Source organism: Mya arenaria, chromosome 8, assembly GCF_026914265.1.
Source record: "Mya arenaria isolate MELC-2E11 chromosome 8, ASM2691426v1".
Classification (NCBI taxonomy): Eukaryota; Metazoa; Mollusca; class Bivalvia; order Myida; family Myidae; genus Mya; species Mya arenaria.
This window is the reverse complement of record NC_069129.1, coordinates 43,307,821-43,330,925: the sequence shown is the minus strand read 5'-3', so window position 1 is coordinate 43,330,925 and position 23,105 is coordinate 43,307,821. Positions and strand designations below refer to the sequence as shown.

At 34.8% G+C, this 23,105-nt stretch overlaps 1 protein-coding gene across 1 annotated transcript; it reads right to left on the bottom strand.

Moving 5' to 3' along the window:
- Positions 1-638: 638 nt before the first annotated feature.
- On the bottom strand, positions 639-21,758 carry LOC128243378 (uncharacterized). The gene is made up of 12 exons (XM_052961131.1): positions 21,634-21,758; positions 18,195-20,368; positions 16,569-16,729; positions 14,522-14,697; positions 13,878-14,046; positions 13,448-13,574; positions 12,263-12,403; positions 10,664-10,775; positions 10,022-10,153; positions 9,601-9,705; positions 7,940-8,119; positions 639-7,593 (listed from the first exon to the last, which is right to left on the bottom strand). Exons 2-12 carry the CDS (start codon positions 20,331-20,333, stop codon positions 7,400-7,402), a joined length of 3,636 nt encoding a protein of 1,211 aa, XP_052817091.1. The 5' UTR covers positions 20,334-20,368; positions 21,634-21,758; the 3' UTR covers positions 639-7,399.
- Between the last annotated feature and the right edge of the window lie 1,347 nt (positions 21,759-23,105).

Genomic DNA, 23,105 nt, shown 5'->3' with positions numbered 1-23,105 from the left:
GGACAGACAGACAGACCGACAGACGGATGAAGTGCATTCCTATAGTCCCCTACACACTCCGTGGGGGGGGATTAAGGTATATATTGCATCTATCATTGTGTAACTTATATTCTACTCCTAAAAGCTGCACTCTCACAGATTGAACGTTTTGACAAATTTTATTATTTTTTGTCTTGAAAGGAGCCAATTTTTTGCGAAAAAACCATGCAAACCAGTTATATAAGACTGCTGACAAACAATTAGATCACAGATTTCTATATTTAAGTTCAAAAATTGATGTTTCATGCATTTTTCTTAAGCTGTTGGTTATGGTGTAAGCCATAGAACATTAATTTTCGAACGGAAATATGAAAATCTACGATCTGATCCTTTGTCAGCAATCTTTTATCATTGGTTTGCAGATATTTACGCAAAAATTTGCTCTTTCCAAGACAAAAAAAAAAGTTGTAAAAATGGTATATCTGTGAGAGTGCAGCTTTAAAATGTACCATGAACCTTAACAAATGATACAAAGGACGTTGCCATTCTATTTTAGTTACAGGAAATTATGAGGTCATACTTCCCAATTATATGTCATATTAACTCTAAGGCATATATCTGGCTGTCATGGTACAATTGTTAATAAAAACAACAAAATGTAAGGGTTTATACTGGTTTATTCTATTAATAAAAACAATCACAGCTTAACTTAACAGATGCCTATAAGTAAATATATACATTAACAACAAATTATGCTACATGCAAAAAGAAACAATACATACAAGTGCATTGACAATTATACACAGGCGAAAATATTCATTACAAGCACTTATCTTTAATACATATTCAGAAAATGGTAACAATAACCTTTCGAAATGTTCATTGTGTTTCAGACAATTGCTTTTAACATTATACTATAAATAAACTAAAAACGAAAGCGCCAGGGAGCAACCACCAACGTTTATTAGTTGTTTTTTTTCTGTAAAATAAGGGGCATAAAATTATTAAAGCCAGAGAGAGTTGTGGCCCTTGCTATATATAAGGATTTTTTCTCTGGCAAAATGCGAACAAAGTTTCATTTGAATATCTTTAATAGTTTTAAGGTATGGTCAAGGTTATTGATATTGTACAACGCCACCAAGGCTTTGAAAAACGAACAAGCTATAAGCAAGAGACATTTTGCCTTAATGGAAATACCTAAACAATATAGTTTTCTAAGTAGCAATCTCAATCGAGCAAAGATATCATTCCTTGGTCAAACTGTTTCAAATTTAAATGCAGTTAACAACGTTGTTAACGTTGTTGTTAATGTTAACATATATGTGATCCGAAGCAATTCTTATCAACTTTGAGGCAACTGTATCGGCTGGGCTTGTTTTATTTAAACATATCAGTACATGATAAAATAATTCATAATTAAGTTAACAAAAATGTTGTTAACAAAGAAGTTAACTTTTACAAAGTTTTAAGCAATCGGCCCCTTGACAGACAAAATAATATCAAGTTTAAGTTTCATCAATAAAATAATTCATCATTAAAGGTTAACAAGAATGTTGTTAACTAAGTAGTTAACTTTAACAAAGCTTTAAACGATCGGCCCCTTGACAGACAATAATAAGTTTAAGGTACATCAATGTTCTCTTTCTAATTTAAATATAAAATGAAGTAAAAATATTGATTTGGTGTTTTTCTGAATAACTTCCGCATACATTAGATGTGACATGATGAATTGTGGTTTCTAACTGACTTGTTTACTTTCAGCTATTTCCTTATAATTTTAGTAACATTCAGTATTCATAAAAACTTTAATAAGTATACATTGTGGATTGAAATTTGTATCAAAACCATGATCAATGTTTTGATCAGTCATCGATTTCATAATATAAAATAAATCATGTACAAGAAGGATCAGTTGCCAAAATTTGTTTCTAGCCAATATCTATAAATAAATCCATCAAGAAATCTATAATGGGTTAAAAGACTGAAAATCATAACCCATTTATGATCACATTTTCGGGAGCTAACAAATGACTTTCGACAACACTTAATCATAGTTTTATCTCCTGCATTACAATAAGACAATGGTTTAGAATAATTAATATCGATATATGATTGCACAAGAAAAGATTTTCAGTTGATATAAGGATGCAAAATATAATAACTTGGTTCAAAATAAACTTCTAATAGGTATAAGATAAACTGTAGTGGAAATTGATGTATGAATATTTCAAGGTAGTTTTACAGATAGTAAATTCTATCATTATTAATATCATTATCATCATTATTATCATCATTACTATTATCATTATCATTTTCATCTTTATAATCATCATTATCATTATAATTATTATCATCATTACTATTATCATTATTATTATCGTTATCATTATTATTATCATTATTGTTATTATTAGAATTATTGTTATTTATAATAAGACATCTCTGAGCTGATATGAATGGCCCTTTAGTCCATTTTCTAGGTAAAAACCAGCATTTATTGTCCTTTTTGAGAGGCAAAGAGAATGGGCCTTACCTCATGGCTGCTAGGCCAACAACTATAACACTTGACCACTTTCACATAATCTGTTATTGTCGAAGACCCCGATACACTACTGTGCTATGCTTTGTTTTGTACCATGGGCGATTTGGCTAAAAAAATCTCGTAATCATAAATTATTAATGAGGCAGTTTCACTTGTTCCACAAAGAAAACATGCATAGATACTCATGCTAATGTTTTCCTAAAAAAAAAAGTATTCTGGCAAAATCTCAAGTTGAACTTCCTCCACTAAATCACTACAAATTTTAAAACAGGCACTTAGACCACTCGCCTATGGAGACAACAGACAATATAGCATTATTGAATAGTATTTTATTGTAGCATAAGTTTTCAGTGGAAGAACAGTTGTCTCCCCTGCCTCGTGCAAATTCATTAAAACGAGATTTTGTCGGTCAATTTTCCCATGGTATGCATTGAGTGTAATGGAAGAGAGTAAAATCAGTTACCAACAATGACTATCAGAACTTTTGAATGATGTCAAATGTCATGATAAACATTCCTTGAAGCAAAATAAAATTTAAACATTTCTAACAAAGCTACGGGTAAATGAATAACTTTGAGGTGAATAATTTTGCTCTATACAAAGCCAACATTTAAAATTATTATAAAATCATTTTATAATTTAAATAAGATGCAGGGTCTAGTTTCACAAACAAAACTTACATACATAAAAAATACTAACCAAGGACTTTTTTTGCTACCTGATTGGATTGCTAATATTACTATCCAATGGGATTAGAGGATTTTAGACATGAACAAAAAGTTGTCTTAAGATTTTTTGTGTGAAAACAGACCCAAGATTTATAATTTAAAATAAGGAAAGCCTTACATCGATATAAACTAATAATTAAGAACTTTCAATATAAGCTACATGTAAATGTACAACTACTTATAAGTAAATAATATACAGAATATACAGAATGTACAAAACACATGTTACACATTATGAAATATTGAAAGACAGGGGTATATATACAATGCATTGTATTCCAAAATTATCAAGCATATTTTGTTTCAACAAAATACCCTTTATTAATGCTTAAGCGTACAATCATACAGCTAATGTTGTCATGACTTTCTGATAGTGCTTCTGACAACAACTATTAAGAAGGGAAAATAGCATGAGTGCCAAGTAACAAACCCCAACATCTGTCTCTTGTTAGTGTTTTCTGTGAAAAAAAAGGGGCATAGCTGACAATTATTAAAGCTGCACTCTCACAGATTGACCGTTTTGACAACTTTTTTTATTTTTATGTCTTTGAATGAGTCAGTTTTTGCGTAAATGTCTGTACAATTGTGAAACAAGACTGCTGACAAAAGATCACTTCTCAGTTTTTCATCTTTACGTTCGAAAATTGATGTTTTATGGCCAAAAGCTTTACTAACGCTTTAAAAAAATAAGTTTTAAGGCAGTTTTCCAAACAATTGAGATCTAGTGTATTGCGAGTTACCTTATAAGTCTCAATTGAGGCATTGATGCCAAAATCTGCTGATTCTGAGACAAAAATAAAAGTCAAAACTGTCAATCTGTGAGAGTGCAGCTTTAAAGGTAGAGTTATGGGCCTTGTTTTTCATGTGTGTAATATCTTTGCCAACATGTGTACCAAGTTTAATTTGAATATCTTGAAACAATTTTTGAGACATGGCCATGGTTAAATATTTTGCATACCCCTGTTGAGAATGACTCGAGGCTATGACAATAACTCAAAAAAAGTTCTTTGAAAAACAGACAGCCTAAAAATCATTTTTTTTATTTTCAGTTCAAAATAAACAACCTAACTATTCAAACAATAAAAAACGAGTCATGGTTTTAAATGCTAATTCATTTACAAAACGAATATGATATTATATGATTTTTTTGAGAATGTTTTTATGTAAAAGTAAAAATTGCAGGCTTAGCGCAAGACGTTTGAAAATAGTGTAGTGTCAGCTGTATAGGGTACTAGCTGTTTAGCTAGCTTTTAAAGCGACTAAGTTGTGGTGTTGACTCGGGATGAAAGGTTCGGGGTTCAAACTCTAGTTTTGCATACACATCTTTTTTTCACGTATGATGTCAGAAATAATTAAGTAGCCCTTACTTACAGGAGCCGGTACGGAACCTGTATTGGTCAGTACATCCAGGTCGAGGGGTTTCTGGTCCCGTCCCCCAAAGGTAAAAGAGGGAGGAGTGTAGTGTCAGCCATATAGGGCACATCCAACAGTTTTGCTGTTCAGCTAGCTTTTATAGCGACACCGTAATGGTGTTGACTGCAGGTTGAAATGTATGTGGTTCAAACCCCTGTTTAGGCATACACATTTTCTGTTACTTTTATATAAATTAAAGGCGTTCCAACCGTCTAGTTCTAAGCCCTCAATATGTCTTACCAAATTACATGTGTATGTTCAACAATTAAAGACATTTTTCTTTCGATTAAACAAATGATGCTATAAGAAAACTTAAAGCTAAAATCTTCAGAAAATACAGAAAGGATCATTTCACTCGGGTCAACTTGTGAACAGTCAACAAAACATTATTCAAATGATTTCAATGATATGATGACTTTTGTTAAAGCTTAATTTACTCCATAAAAATGACAGATGAAAAATTTAATCATGTGACAATATTCAAAAAATACAGAAAGGATCATTTCACTCAGGTCAACTTGTGAAGTTAATAAAACATGATTCAAATGATTTCAATGATATGATGACTTTTGTTAAAGCTTAATTTACTCCATAAAAATGACAGATGAAAAATTTAATCATGTGACGATTTTCAAAAAATACAGAAAGGATCATTTCACTCGGGTCAACTTGTGAAGTTAATAAAACATGATTCAAATGATTTCAATCATATGATGACTTTTGTTAAAGCAAATTTACTTCATAAAAACGACAGATGACGAAATTTTAACTTGTGATATTTTTCCTACAATAGATTTATTTCAATCCTTACAGGGTTTTTTTATTTCTTTTATGGCCATATAATTCCAAATGTTGAATCAATTTATTATTTGTTTTTGTTTTATTTTATTCAATTTTAATAGTTCTGTTAAAAAAACTGTACTTCAAATAAATGGTAAAAAGAGTAATTTGAGAATATTAAACTAACTTGTGTTTTTCAAAAAATTCCAATTCTGTGTACTGGTAAATCAACATGAAATTCAGAAAGGCGAAGGTCATATTCCCAAACGAATGGGGGAAGAACATTCCTTATTACTTACATGCACAATCAAAAGCTGAATAGCGAATATACGAGGGCTGCTTAAATTTTGAAAACTCAATCGGTCCGGACCCATGGACAACACAAACTGTTAGGTTCGTCTAAAAGTGTCTGCAGATTTACCATTTCTACAACTTTTTTATTTTTTGTCTTGAGCAAATTTTTGTGTAAATATCTGCAAACCAATGATATAAGATTGCTGACAAAAAATCAGATCGTAGATTTTCATGTTTCTGTTTAAAAATTAATGTTTTAAGGCCTAAACCATTACTAAACCGTTACTAACGGTTTAAGAAAAATGCATAAAACATCAATTTTTGAACTTATATATAAAAATCTGAGGTCTAATTTTTTTTATCACCAGTCTTATTTCACTGGTTTCAATGGATTTTCCCAAAAATTGGCTCGTTCCAAGACAAAAAAAAAAAAGTTGCCAAACGTTCAATCTGTGAGAGTGCAGCTTTAAAGCCTATCTGGAAACGCTCCCTTAAAGAGACTTTTTCCTTTCTTGTTTGCAGCGAGAATGCTGAATTCAGCTTAATTTGACTAAAGGAAGTCATAGAGACTAAATGCGGCCCTAGCACACAAAAGAAATGGGGCCGTTATTTCCTTACACTGACTCTTTGATGGGTAACTCTTGAGCATCCAACAGATTTTGAAACAGATCTGAAGACACGCTAATAAAGAGAATTTGACGCAGCAGAAATGCTGATGTTATAAATTTACTAAGAAGTCTTAAACAGGTGCATCTTGAAGCATTTCAGAAGACGCGCTCATTGATAGACTTATTCCTGCTTTGTACACGACGGGAATGCTGGTGAGGCTGATGTTATATCTTTAATATATCTTAGGTAATTGAAGCTCATCTGTAAGCATTCAAAGCATATCTAAAGATGCCCTCCATGAAGACACTAGCTTTGCACACGGCAGAAATCTAGATGTTATAACTTCACTTTGACTCCTTAACAGGTACTTCAAGCACATCTGTAAGTTCTTAAAGCATTTCTAAACATGCTCTCATGAAGAGGTTAATGCCAGCTTTGTACACGGCAGATATCTAGATGTTATAACTTCATTTGGACTCCTTGACAGGTACTTCAAACACATCTGTAAGTTCCTAAAGCATTTCTAAAAATGCTCTCACGAAGAGATTAATGCCAGCTTTGTACACGGCAGGAATGCATATCATAATTCATTTGGAATCTTGCTTGGTAATTCAGGTGTTTTTAAAGCAGATCTGTATACCTTGTATGCAGCAGGAATGCAGATCAATGCATTTGGAATCATGCTTGGTAATTTAGGTGTTTCTGTAAGTTCTTAAAGCATATCTGAAGCAACCCTCCTATTGAGATTATTGTGGGCCTTGTACACAGCAGGAATGCTGATGATGGCGAATGTTATATCTTTCTTGAACTCCTTCACAAGTAATTCAAGCGCATCTTTAAGTTCTTTGAAGAAACCCTGATGAAGAAACTAATGCTGGCCTTGTTTGTGGCGGGAATATTGATGAGGCAGATGTTATATCTAAACTTGGACTCCTTAACTGTTAACTCAGGCATATCCGTAAACTCTTGAAGCTTATTTGTAGGAGCACCCATGAAGAGATTTCTACCAGCCTTTTACACGGCAGGAATGCTGATGACAGCTGATGGTATATCTTTACTTGGACTCTTTAACTGGTAATTCAGGCGTCTCCATGAGTTCTTGAAGTTTATCTGAAGAAGCCCTCATGAAGAGACTAATGCCGGCCTTGTACGCGGCAGGAATGCTGACATGGGAGGTCAGCTGACCCTTCATAGTGACCAGCTGGTCCAGGGGCAGGCACTGCTCGCGTAACATGTGCACAACCTGACCTGTAAACACAGAAAGTAGTGTTGGGAATCGGTTCCAATTTTACTATCAACAAGAGATGATTGTCAAACAGTATGCCCCCTGAGCGCCATGTTGTCAGGATTATTTTGGACAATTGAATGAAATATGCATGGACCGAAAAGACAGCAGACTTGTCATTGACATTGGATGCCTTTGAGGCAGTTTTAAGATTAAGACCATTCAAAATGTGAGGATAGTAGGTCCATCAACCAGTTAAACATGTTTCAGCACACCTAATCAACTTAGTTGAACATATGAACAATTCTGAGCTCAGCACTGTGCAACAATGAAACAGATAGCCATTATGTTAACATCAAAATGACTTACCAAGCACATTCATGGTCCTCCAACGAGGGTCCTTTTGTCGAATTATTTCGTTGAGCGGACACCAGTCTCGGAAGCGGCCCACCACATCCTGTCTCCTCACGAGTAACACAGAGTCGCTTGTCAGCTGTTCCTGTATCACACTCACTGGCACGATCTCCAGTGGGTTGGTCAGGTACACGCCTAGAATAAAACAAGAGCAGGTTGGTCAGGTACACGCCTAGAATGAAACAAGAGCAGGTTGGTCAGGTACACGCCTAGAATGAAACAAGAGCGGGTTGGTCAGGTACACTCCTAGAATGAAACAAGATTGGGTTGGTCAGGTACACGCCTAGAATGAAACAAGAGCGAGTTGGTCAGGTACACGCCTAGAATGAAACAAGAGCGGGTTTGTCAGGTACACGCCTAGAATCAAACAAAATGTGTGGGTGTTACTAATTGGTTGAAATTTTTCAGCTTTTAAATGTCATTTTGAACATTTCTGGCAGTGAATGTGGGGTATAGAACTTCTAATTACCAATGTTGGCCCTAACTAGAAAACCATAACATATATTTAAATACAACTTGCTACACCTGATAATGATGACTATACAACAAATTTATTGTGGAAACGACCCTCTGACTTGGTAGTTGTACAAACTGTGAACAACTTTCAAGTTGTAATGTTCTGATATGATGGGCATGAATATAAGAAGGTAGCTGTCTAAAAGAAAAGGCTGGAGAAAAATGGACTTATATACATGTAACACCAATATAGAAATAACAAGAGCCGTCGTAAGACAGCGCGTTCGACTACGCCGCTTTGACTTAGAAGTGAATACAATAACAATGTAATATTACCATGTTTGGTCTCTTTATGTCAAACCTAATTAAAATTATTTGATACATAAGGTGACTTTGATGCTGCCCTCCCACCAGCCCGCCCAAACAACGACGCAAGTGATTCAAATAACTTGATTTCCCATTATGAAAATGTGTTTAAGAATATACAAATGCCTTTCAAAAGAAATTAACAAAAAAAAAAAAAAAAAAAATTAAAAAATTCAAGGGCCATAATTTGTATTTAGGGTTAAAATTATTTTGAATTTTATTAAGTGCAATGAATGAACTGTATAGAAGTTTTTTTTTATTAAAATCCCAACTTGCCCTTAACTTTTACTTGCCTAAAAGTTTAACCTAAGTCAATCAGGGGCCATAACTTATATTATATTAAGAATATGGAGTTATGTAACCTCATTGTGTGATGAGCCTGAACAACTGTGTGAAGTATTAAGTCAATTGAACAAAGGGTATAGAAGTTATTAATAAATATCCCAACCTGCCCTAAAACTTTAACCTAAGTTCCATAGTCAATCAGGGGCCAAAATATGTGTAAAGAATAATATGGAGTTATCTAACCTCATCATGTGATGGCCCTAAACAACTGTGTGAAATATTAAGTCAATTGAATGAAGGGTATTGGACTTATAAGTGAAAATCCCAACTTGCCCTAGAACTTGAACCGGACGCCGACGCCGGGGCGAGTAGTAAAGCCCACCTTTTCTTCGAATAGTCGAGCTAAACTAGTTTGACTATGCCTGTGTCAATGTTATCCTGACCTTGACCCGACCCTGACCGTGGACAAATTTTACATAAATCAACTTCTTTACGAGATGACCGTTTACCTTTGTTGCTGACACCATAGACCATCTGGTGATGCCATGCGTCTGGGATTGTCCAGCCAGGTTTCACTCCACGCTGCAGGTTCAGCGTAGCCACGGGTACTGCTCCTGTGTTATTACAGGTTTGAAAAATTAAAATATGTGAAGTTGAAAATTTGAGGTGCTGCACAAAGGTAATAATTCAGTTGAATTAAATTATTAATCGACCTTGCAATACCCTCTAAACAGTAGGAAAAAGATTAATCAAAGAAATTAAGAAAAATAAACATTTCATTTGACAATCTTGAATCTTTTTTGAGATGTAGCAATGGCTCAAGATTTTGTATGACAATTCTGCTGAAACAGACACCACAGCTATGCCAAAAACTTCACTTTTCTTCTTGCAATAAAACAAGGTGCCGATAAGAATGAATATAATTTCTACCTCTTTGCATCCAGTATCCGAGCCATTTGAGCAGGTTAACGTCCCTATAGGGATGGAAATGGAAGAATCGGCCTCTTATAGCGCCCCTCGTTACCTTGGTAACACCCTCTACAAGGTCATCAGCTGTCGTTCCTACAGGAGTAACAATAGTATTGGCAGATAGATACTAACCTTAGGAAGGGAAATACAATTTAATAAAAATAGTGCCAATCATAGATTTGTAAAAGTATTGGGATTAATCAGAAAGGAAGAAATTGTCTTAGCCTTATTACCTTCTACCTGCTATTTTACAGATTGTTTCCACCGCCTTTGATCTCAGGTTCAAAATGTCTCTTTTTGCCTGTTTTCCAAATAAGTTACAAGGCTAAAAATTCCCAAGTTAAAATAGCACAAAAAAATCGCGACTTATATTATCTTAACCAAAATCATATGCATTTTTTGTATTTACCATTAAAGCCAAGCGTGTTAAACACAAAATGCATTAACATTTATCAACTTTTTTTGCTTCAACCTATACTGTGCGCTTTGACAATACCTTTAATTGTTTCTTCAAACAACAATAACTTAAGGCTTAATCAATAAATTCTCTTTTTTCTTCCAGCAAAAGTAAGGTTAACCTGCTAATGTCTGACTCCTATATACCTGCGTTGTATCTTGAGAAGAGGTAGTAGGGAATGGGGGCAGCCTCCATACGCAGATTGGAGCGGATCAAATCCACAACCTCATCCTTGTCCAATTGGAAATCAAATGCTTTCTGCAAGATGAGCAATGAACAATAACTACAAGCTTTTCTTTAAGTTGTATTTTCTGCAGTTGTGTCTGTTTAAAAGGGGCTTTACTCTATATGATGAAATAGCGAAAAAAAAAGAAAGAAAATTGTCGAAAACTGACATAAACTTGGTATCAATGTGTACAATGCATTGAAACTTACTACCTTAAGTACCACATAGTTTACAATTAATTTGTTTTCGCAATTTTTTCCCTATTTTTCAATCAAAAAAGATTACTAGGTATTTCTACCGAGTAGAATTCATTCCTTATGCGTGAATGGCTAGTCAATATTATCAAGTGATATGACCATGTTAGGTATATAGCTTAAATATTCCAACTGCTTAGGGTAAGCCTTCGTAGGCTAGTGGATACAACACTGGACTGCAAATTTGGCAACACCTGTTCGAAGCCGGTCTCCGACTCAATTTTGTTTTTACATTTTGGTATGGGTTTTTTACAATTATGATATCAAAGAGTAAAACATTTTATTGAATAATTTTCCTGAGATTCGTTACAGAAAAAAACTTTTTTTGGTGCCAGTCTGGTGTACAGTCCCTTTATTATTAAAATCCAAGTGTTTTAATTTGAATGTAAAAATAACTTAACAATTCACTTGGAATCACTAAGGTGCTCATCAGGTGATACAAACATTAAATTAAATGACATCAATGTATTTTCTTCCTGGCATTGTATCTCGTATGTGTTATGTTACTATTTTAACAATGAAACTGGTAAAATCTGAGAAAAAAGAGTAATTATATCTTGAGAAACTTATCGAGATATAACCCGCTTTATATCAATAAACAACCGGAAAGCATGAAATGAATGCTTCTAATTCTGGATTTAAACTCTTCTCTGCACATATTTTTTCTGCAGATAATTTCTCACATATATAATAATGTTACAGTGGTGGTAATACAAGTGTTATACTATATGGAGTAATAAATGCCCAAGGGTTCTCAATAAGATGTGGTTGAACTGGCCCTAATAAAAAAAAAAAAAAGGCCATCTAGGGACCCCACAACCCCCTACCCCTTTTTTATGTTGAGCTCATTTATTTCAAGCATTCTGTCAGTATTTTAAACTGCAATTTTTAAACCAGCCAAATCCTTCCATTTCAGCCGGCGGTGTGTTCTCATTGAGAACTCTGGGCCCCATTTCATAAGATATCTTAATTGTAAATCTTACACTGCTTAAGAGTGCTTGGATTCAATCGCTAAGTTATGGGCAGAATTTATGAGGTAAATATCCTTACAATATTTTTATTGAATTGCAACTTATGCCAAAAATGGAAAAATGCCTAGAAAGTAACGATCTTACATGTGTAAGCCTTAGGATCTTTATTGAAATGGGGCCCAGCTGCTCCTATCATAAATCTTAGATAAGAGGCCTTAAGTTCCATCCCAAGCTTGAACACTCCAGTATCATATTCCTACAGGAAAACCTACTAGAGTTAGTATATCTACTCACCAGGACATTGAGCACAGCGGTGGGTCCACAGGCCGAGGTGCCGATCTGCTTCACCTGAATGAGGTAAGCCTCATACTCCTTCCAGATCATCACCTTCTCTACATCATTCTCCGGACTTCGGGCTCGACGCTTCCGTCGTAACTGGGGACAGATTGAAAAATATAAGACTGGGATATTAACAACTGCTATATTTATCACTGAGAGGAATTATGCACTCTGCCGGAATTTATTTTGATGCCCTGGTGATTTGACATGGGTTGGGCAAAGTTTTCACCAAATTGGGTTGGTCTTGCAAAGTTTTCACATCATGGAATGTATCTGGCAAAGTTTTGAAAATACTGCAAAGCTTTCACAACATGGCATGGGCCTGACAAAGCTTTCACAATATGGCATGGGTCTGACAAAGTTTTCCCAATATGGCATGGGTCTGACAAATTTTTCACAATACTGCATGGGTCTGGCAAAGCTTTCACAATATGGTACGTGTCTGGCAAAAAATTTCACAATACTGCATAGGTCTGGCAAAGTTTTCACAATATGGCATTGGTCTGGCAAAGTTGTTTTTTTCAGTATGGCATGGGTCTGGCAATGCTTTCACAATATGGCATGAGTCTGGCAATGCTTTCACAATATGGCATGGGTCTGGCAATGCTTTCACAATATGGCATGGGTCTGGCCATGCTTTCACAATATGGCATGGGTCTGGCAATGCTTTCACAATATGGCATGGGTCTGGCAAAGTTTTCACCAAATGGTGTTGGTCTGGCAAAGCTTTCATTATATGGTATCAGTCTGGCAAATTTTCACAATATTGTATGGGTCTGGCAAAGTTTTTACAATATGGCATGGTTCTGGACAAGTTTTCACAATATTGTATGGGTCTTGCAAAGGTTTTACGTTTTCCCCACAGAGCATGAATCTCACATAGTTTTCAACTTACCATTTGGGTCTCATAATGTTTGCACCACATGGCATTGATCTGGTAAAGCTTTCTTCTTATGGCATCAGTTTGGCAGTTTTCACAATATTACATGGACATGGCAAATATTAAAAATGTCTTTCAAAGTATTCACAATATGGCATGGGTCTGACAAAGTTTTTACCATAGAATATGGGATGGGTCTGGCATAGTTTTCAGATAGCTCATCTTAGCACCTAAGATCACATTAGTAATGTGTAACCTACCTTTGAGATGGCATGACAGATAGGCTGTGTGGCCAGCCCTTCCCCAGGCTCCTGGTCAGTACAGGACTCCTCCAGTAATAGACCCAGCTGGTCAATGTCCTCGTAGATTGGCTCACTCTCTTCATATCTACATGGTAAACACACATGTATACAGTTATTATGGCTTTAATTGAATTCAGAAATAATTGATTTTCATCACATTCAGAGATCAGTATGACATATTATCTGTCATACTTAATTGCAATAGATATTTACATCCCAAGTATTGATATTTTAAAAGAGAAAAGAAACTAATTTTTAATAATTTCCTCATTCGCAGGTTTTTTAAAGTAGATTTTCCCAATTTAGGCATATTCGCGATGCAAATTTTCCCAAAATGTCAAGGGTCTTTTTCCTAAAATGGGCAGAAAAGGCCTGCTTCAAGCTTTACCTCATTTTGTGCTGCCTGGATTGTTTGTCAGTGCCACAATATTCATGGTAACTATCCTCTGACATGAGGTTCATGTTGGACACCCTGTCGGACACCCGGCATACCTGCCCTGCCCGACATTCGCTGTTATCCGACACAGCTATGGGCATACGCTCATTCTCCTCCTCATCTGAAATATAGATTTTAACCTCATAATAATTATGAATAATAGGTTCTCACTGAGTCGGAAATTAAGATTTCTTCTTTGTTACATCTAGATTACCAAAAAATACATTTTATCATGAGTTATTCCAAATAAAGATCTTTATTTAAGAATTTATTTATTTACTTCATCTGAACAAAGGTTTTTTTTCCAGATGAAAAAAAAACTGACTAAAAGTGAGGTCCTTTTTTAACTATGTGAAATATAGGTCTTTATTTCAAAATGAGAATTTTTTAACCACATCTGAAATGTGACATTTTGCTTCAAATGAAATACAGTTTAATTTTAGATCACATTTTTATTACTTTAATCCCCATTACATGAGATACTACATCCTCACATGGTTGGTGAAAGGGGCTGTCCCCTAAGGTTCAGGGAAGGGCGGCACTGTATGCTTCCTTTCCATACACTTACACACTAGTACTAGTCTCACCCTTCTTACCTGAGCTACTGCATCCGCGTATGGTTGGTGAAAGGGGCCGTCCCCTGTGGTTTTGGGGAGGGGTCACACTGTATGCTTCCTTCACGAACACTTTTTCACGAGTGTTACTCTCATCCTCCTGAAAGTTGGAGCTCGCTACGGCGCCAGCAATATTGGGTACCTCACTTTCTCCTGACCTATTATGCATGAAATAGAAATAAAGTCATATACTGGTCAATAGCATAAAGTAATATACTGGTTAATAGCATAAAGTCTTATACTGGTTAATAGAATAAAGTCATATACTGGTTAATAGCATAAAGTCATATACTGGTTAATATCATAAAGTCATATACTGGTTAATATCATAAAGTCATATACTAGTTAATAGCATTAAGTCATATACTGGTTAATAGCATAAAGTTATACTGGTTAATAGCATAAACTCATATACTTGTTAATAGCATAAAGTTATATATACTGGTTAATAGCATAAAGTCATACACTGGTTGATAGCATAAAATCATATACTCTTTTATAGAATAAAGTCATATACTGGATAATAGCATGAAGTCATATACTAGTTAAGAGCATGAATTAATATACTGGTAAATTGCATACAGACATATACTAGTTAATAGCATAAAGTTATATACAAGTTAATATCATAAAGTCATATACTAGTTAATAGCATTAAGTCATATACTGGTTAATAGCATAAAGTTATACTGGTTAATAGCATAAACTCATATACTTGTTAATAGCATAAAGTTATATATACTGGTTAATAGCATAAAGTCATACACTGGTTGATAGCATAAAATCATATACTCTTTTATAGAATAAAGTCATATACTGGATAATAGCATGAAGTCATATACTAGTTAAGAGCATGAATTAATATACTGGTAAATTGCATACAGACATATACTAGTTAATAGCATAAAGTCATATACTAGTTAATAGCATAAAGTCATATACTGGTTAATAATATAAAGTCATATACTGGTAAATAGCATAAAGTCATATACTAGTTAATAGCATTAAGTCATATATACTAGTTAATAGCATAAAGTTATATATACTGGTTAATAGCATAAAGTCATATACTGGTTAAATAGCATGAAGTCATATACTGGTTTATAGCATAAAGTCATATACTGGTTAATAGCATGAAGTCATATACTAGTAAATAGCATAAAGTTATATACTGGTAAATAGCATAAAGTCATATACTGGTTAATAGCATGAAGTCATATACTAGTAAATAGCATAAAGTTATATACTAGTTAATAGCATAAAGTCATATACAGATTAAGAGCATGGTCATATACTGGTAAATGACATAAAGTCTAATGTCTGTGTGATAGTAAATCAGAAACCCTGGATTTGTTACATTAGACCTTAAGGGAATAAGGCTATTACTGTATGTACATTGGTACAGTATGGATTTAACTCAGAGACGTTCATGTTACATTTCGCAGACATTATAATAGCCAATCAAGAGCACCTTATGTGGATGTCACACTATTCTGTTGTTGTTCTGTTGTTGAAAGGGACACATATCTCCAGTATTTTTATAGTACTTTGAAACACATGTCAGAGCAAAATTTCTGCACCTTTCTATCATATTAAACATGGTATCCTTCATAAGAACCATTGTTTTCGATATTTATTCATCCTGAATAAATAAAAACAATTGTACTAATTGTGGTACTGCTTATTTGGGATTAAGAGTGCATCTTTAATAATGTTAAATACAATTCTTTACAAATTCCGGTAATAAATAGTATTAAAGCATACATGTATACCTGTTAAACTTGATTCTTGTTAGAGAATAGTTATCCCTTCTAGTTTCACTATTAAAAGTAAAAAGAAAAAAATCGGAAGTTAAGACCAGTGATATTTCATCATCATTACCAGAAACAAGCCCAAATTCTTAAGCTTTTTTGGAAACAATTTTTTTAAACAAGCCTTGGTATATAAAATCCAAAATATGAGTAAGCCAGGAAAGCCTTTTACCAGTGCAGGGCTTGTGGGCTTTTTGTGATTTCGACCACCGCATTACCTGTTGTCTGATGCATTATCCCCGAGGCCAAACTCCTGGTCGAGGCTGCGGGAGCGACGTGTGTAGTAAGGGCATTGTGAGACGTCTTCTGGGCTCGTAAAGTCCAGTGATACAGACATACGATTGAGACGCTGGCCATCTGACTGATTCTCTGAACCACTCTGTAGTTAAACAAGGCCACAAAAATTGTTACATTGTTTTTTCCATCTATTTGTGAATGGGGGCAGGGCTGTTAGAAATGTGAAAATAGTGACAAAATGCCTTGAAACTGCACTGCCACTCTCACAGATTGACAGTTAAGACAGCTTTTTTTAGTTTTTTTTCTTGGAATGAGCCAAAATTGGGTAGTTGTCTGGAAACCAGTACCGTACATGACTGGGTATTAGACGCAGTTTTTCCCTCAGAATACGATGTAAAAAATGCCTGCATATAATACCCAGTAACAATTTTTTGAACTTTTTTTCTGAGGTCGATTTCAAGCCGAGAGTTTGCTTAGATTTATGTAGAAAGGGATGTAACTCGCGTCATATTGATCGAGTATATACGGGTTAAAACGGCAGTTGAAGATCGGGATACGGTATATCGTTAGACGTTAATAATTTAAACAAAAATATTTTTCGATTAAAGTTATTCAATATTATTTTGAATAATAAATTGAATTCAACAACAATTAAACATGCATATAAAAAGCAAAGTTTCACACTGTCAAAATATATCAGTTGTACGATAAGGTGTGAAAAACTCGCACTGCCTTTAGTTCTGTTTAACATAACAATACTACAAATTGATGCGATAATGGTCTTATTTTTTGGCACATTTACGCGAAGTTTATTCTTTTCTGTAGGTGTTGACATTTTGAGAACAAACCCGTACAATATAAGGTTGATGCATAACTTAACTTTTACGTTTACGATACTATCAAAAAGAAATCTTACAATATAATAATATATACTGCGGACCAAATATGAGATTGCAGTTTTTCATACTTACATTCGAAAAACGGCGTTTTATTACTAAAAACATTACTAACGTTTTAAGAAAATCTAGTTTTATTGGTAGATTTTCAAATAACTGAGATCTGTTTTATTGTGAGTTATCTTTTGACTCAATTGAAGAAATTGATGCCAAAATCAGCTGATTCTGAGACAAACATTCAAAGAGCAGAGAAAACTGTCAATCTGTGATAGTGCAGCTTTAAAGTGTGAATTTACTATACATGTACTACATTTTAATTTTATATAAGTCTATTTCAAACAAAGTATAAATGTACCCCCTTTGAGATCAAGGATTTAAAGAATTTTATGTGAACAAGACAGCATTTCAACATAAATCAGTACTTGTTTTACATGTTAAGTTTAGAGAACATTTATTTTTAATTGTAAATTTTGAGTCTATTATTGTGAAAAGACTTAACTTTTTAAGATTTTGAGAAAAACACATCTAAGAATAATAATGAAAAAAATACTAACTATTAAGTGAATGCTACATGTTATGTTAGTGTTTTAGAAATCCTTTGTTTCATATTTTGAAATTATTAGACTCTGTCAGACAAACTAAATTATCATCAGGAGTCTTACGGGCTTCAGCCTTAAACACAAATTGAAAGCTCAAACTAAAGAGACGTACATTTCTATATTGCACATTGCCATCTGAAGTAGGTATGTTCGAGGGTTGGAACACTGGGTCCAGCCTGCTATCCGCATCTGGGGACTGAACGTCCGAAGAGTCTGACACAAATACCCGATCATATGGGTCACTGTCGCTACTGCTAAACCGGGCATAACATGAAGAAGAATTGTTGCTGACCTTGTCAGAATTGTTATTTAGAGGGGCAAGTAAATTGCCACCATTTCTAAGTAAGAAATTAGAAGCACTAGAGGGATGTGACCTTCTACGGTTTCCATACAAGTTTTCAGTCCATCTTTTTTGCTCTATGTTGTGTTCTCTAAAACATTTATCACAGACATCAACTCCCATTTCTTTCTGTCTTTCAGAGTCCACTTCCATTGGCCGATCACAACAAGCACATAAGTGATCTCCCTTTAGTCCAGCACTATTTCTATCTCCATATGAAGAGTTTCTGCTATGACCTTGAACAGAACAACTGGAACACTCTATCGCCCTATTATCCTGTGAATCGACAGAATCCATGAAAAAGTCATCATCAAAGTCTACATCATTTTCTTCAGTGCTTTTATCACAAGAAATATTGCATGCATAAGCTTCACCTAGCTCTCCTCTTGAATCACCTTCTCTACTTGACAGAAAATTACTTAAATGACCATGAGAACCAGCACAAGCATCTTTTTCATCACAAGTCACATTTAATCCACTTGCTCTTCCCATATAATGTTCAGACCTATCAGTTGGATCAATAGTTTCATTGTCTGACACAATGTCTTCGTCATTAGCTACCACAACTTCGTCTCCACAGCCCTCATCTTCATCTGAGGTTGAATCTCGCGAGAAAAATGCCAGTCTTTCAACATTTGGAGGTAGATCTGCTTCAATAAAATCTCCAATGTCGTCAATGTCATCATTGTTATCATTATCATCCTCTGTTTGCTCTTCAACAATCACATTTTCTTGCAACCCTTCCTCCACATTTTCTTCGACATTATTTTCGACACTATTCTCATCATTCATATCGGAGATTTCAGAGAAGACACTATGTTCACTTTCGTTTCCTTCATCTATTTCACTTTGGTCAGATACAGGGTTGTTTCTGATGTTTAAATTTTCTATCCCATCCGGATTACTTTCTAAATCATTACCTTCTGCTAAAATATCTTCATGACACTGATTTGTATGGTTCAAATGTAAGCTTCCTTCACGTTCATCTTTAACATTATCTGAACTGTGTTCTTCATCTGATGAAAATGCATCTCCATTACTGTCACAAGGTTTTTGGGTGTCTGAATTATTCCCCATTCCATTGACACATGAATAACAAACAACATCATTATTAGCTTTCCTTAACCTACTTAAAATTCCACGTCCAACATCGGCATCATCGTCAGAAAGACTTTCCGGTTCGGCAAGAGGGGCATGTAGTCCTTCATCATTGACGGTTCCATCAGAAATATTGCTGTTGCCACTAAAAGCATTATCTTCACACAAACTTACTCTTGGTGCATTGTTCTGAACAATATCTCCATTGTTTAATCCAGTCAGATCATTTGTTCCATTCCGAGCAGAACTTTGTCTCTCTGCCTCAACACCAGAAATGCCAATACTGTGCTCTGAAGTCGATGACGACACAACAACAAGATCATTTTCATGGTGTGTTCCACCTCTAGTTCTACCAAAAATTAAATCATTCTCATGTCTATATGTATTACAAACATTTCTAGAATGGCCAGAGTGATTTACATTTAAGCCATTAACATTTGGCGTACCATTTAGTTTTTTTCCAGCCTCACCAAGACTATTAGAATGCTTAGTACCATTCTTACAAAAATGTTTATGCTTTCTTTTAATGGCATGCTGTACAGAATAATTATTCAGTTCTGCTTCATCACTTAAGTTTCCATTTAAACAACCAAACTCGTCACAATTAATATCATCATCTCCTTCCAAGTCTGTGCCAGAGGCATTTGGTGTAAGTGTTCTGGCATCTTCAGTTGCAACAGCTTCAGAAACAGGTCTGTCATGGACATGCCCATTGCAATTCTCTACTGTCAACTTTGGACAAGTTTCATCTGACCTTTGTGCAGGGTTGCCTATGTATGATGCATTAGCTAGAGCTGGAGTCTGACCTTCCATTGTTCATGGCATTCTTATTTGTCCAGAGGTGAAGTCTGAAAAAAGAACACACATAATTTTATAAATTAAACTAAAAAACAACCGAAATATTTTTTTAATTGCACATGTTTCTTCCATAATCCACAGCACAGTGACATAATCATACTAATTTTGGAAAGAACAGCTTAAAAACTGAACTTGCACAAAACCTTTTTAACTAGTTCCAATAAAAAAATAAAATAAAAAGGCGTTTTTCTTCCTTTATTTATGCGGTAACCTTTTCTTTTCCAGCTTCACCTCTTCTACAAAGACCGACCTTCATATTTTAATTATGCATGTTTGTGTACATCTTCAATTGTAAAGTCAAAAAGTTGCTTAGATAGCGAAATAAATCAAATGAATATGTTAGTAGGACCAAAATGTAATGTCTATACGAATAACTGACATCAATTGTAAACAACTATGTCAACAATTTTAGTGACAGCTTCATGAATAATATAGTCGAACGAAAGAAATCGACAAACATTTTGTTTATTTCCAACATTTTTTTACTTGCACGATCAGCAGGCAGGCTAATAAAATTTTAATTTGTCCACCAGTCTTTTTAATTTGTCCTGGGCTTCGGGCTTTATGCAAGAGGGTTATTTCGAAGACTGTAAAATACAATAAAAATCAATACTATTATTTATTATATACAGTACTCACATTTGTTGAGCACTTTCATTTATTCCAGTATGAGTAGGTAAATCATTAAATTGTTAACTTTTTTGTATTCTGCAGCTATGATTAACGGGAAATTCTGTCTTTATAGAAAGTGTGCACACAATGTCAGACTCAAACCTACAACCACCATATCAGGCAGCATGTAGATTAATCAACTTATCAAACTGGGTTACAGAACTCACCGTGGCTTGCACCCTGGCCCTGTGTCACAGAACCACTCTCTTACACTAATATACCTTTGTCAGCTGATTCAGCTACTCCTCCCTTTTACTAATGAAACAAGGGAATTAAACCTTGGAAGAAAAAAATGCTTCCATGTCAAGATACCAGTTGGTGCCCTAAGTCAGCAAAGAGTTATTGACAGAATAGCCCCTGGAACACATGGATGGTCTCTTTAACAACAGAGCCAATCAGACAGCTGGTCTAACCCACGCACACTACAACCATACGAGCGTATGTTAGTTTATCTTGCCTTTAGAATGCTATAAACCAATGTCAGAAATGAAAACAAAAAGTTGACATTTTCTATTTGATGACTTCATTGAAAAAAATGTAATGACAAGTTTCGGAATCGAAGTAACAACAAACAAAAACATACGTTTTAAATCATGAACATTGAGTGTTTTCTCTATCGCTGTGTACAGTTTGTAATTACAAAGATTACAGCTGGTTAAGTCATTACTATTTCCATCACTTGCCAGAATTGACATTATCCTCCATTTTGTTCGTTGCATACATTTTTCCCGAATTGAAAAATCGTTATCAGAACATTTGAAAACGAATCTTTGCAGCGTATACAGCATAATTATTAATTATAGTTCTTTCCGATTTTGATGATAATGATGATCATATCAGAGGATGATTATATTGATGATGATGATGATGATGATGATGATGATGATGATGATGATGATGATGATGATGATGATCGACATTTTTCTCAAGGATATACCACCTGTGCAAGATTACCGCATAGTATTCTTGTTTCTAAATATGTTCATACGATTTTTTTATGAGCTATGATGATCTTTATGAACTAGGATCCACGCGACTGAACTGCTATGATCACGACCATAGATAAAAAAATCTCTGTTCTATACTATGTCATGATTCTGTTTGCTATATATAAAAAACCGCATGCAATTGTCATTGATGAAGCCACGAGCATATAAAGGCCATAGGTCCGTGGTGACGCTTAAAAACGTAATTTATAACGCAGCGCAAACTTGTTGACGTGCACCTACACATGTACCAGATTTTGCCAAGTAACGCTGGCCGCAAGTTGTATCATCACTAGGAACGCCGAATCTTCATAAACTCTATGAACTGTGTGATGCATCTTCTATGAATTGAATTCTTTATAGCTGCAGAGTGCAATGTGGACCCGGCCAATTGTTGACAATAATTAATGTCTCTGATACGGGCGGCGTGATGGCCATATCAATTTAAATTACTAGAGACCCGTCGGCGAGTTTAAGGAGACTCTCTCACGGACATGCATTGGCCTAGCTAGACTAAATAAGATATGTGTGTCCGTCCTGATAGGAGGTCTAGGTGTATGCTTCCGTCCTGAAAATATGAATTCTCTAATGTGCATCGTTGAAATGAAATCATCAACATGTTTTTACAAAAGTAAACTGTCAGCAACTCGTAATCTTGTCGTATAGCCTTCAATTAAGTCGTGAATTTCCATGAGTTCCCTTTTAATGTACCTACCGAGAAAGGGATGCATGCATGCCATATTCCCATGCGGAAGCGGGGAAATCCTCCGGTATTCCGACCTATCTCTTGGTCCCCCGCCGGGGGATCCATATCCACTGAAATTTTTAAAAAATATATATAAACTAGCATGACAGTGAAAAGCATCTATAATATTATGAGTGTGAAATTCTATGAAGGACCATGATGAAAAAGTCCAAAAATTATTGTGTTTCTGTATTTATTCTTATATCATAAATGTAGATATCGCGCTAAATTTCGCTGCGTAATAATTCCATGGTGTAATATCAAAATCCCCTGGAATTCAAAGCAAAATCCCCTGGGATAAGCCTCTCAGAAATATGGCATGCA

Bases quoted from the DNA above. Each gene is read 5' to 3' on its own strand.
- LOC128243378 (XM_052961131.1), bottom strand. From the start codon at position 20,333: ATGGAAGGTCAGACTCCAGCTCTAGCTAATGCATCATACATAGGCAAC. The intron at 14,047-14,521 runs GTAAGAAGGGTG...TCTATATTTCAG, and splicing joins ACGCGGATGCAGTAGCTCAG to ATGAGGAGGAGAATGAGCGT. The intron at 7,594-7,939 runs GTAAGTCATTTT...CTGTGTTTACAG, and splicing joins GAGGACCATGAATGTGCTTG to GTCAGGTTGTGCACATGTTA.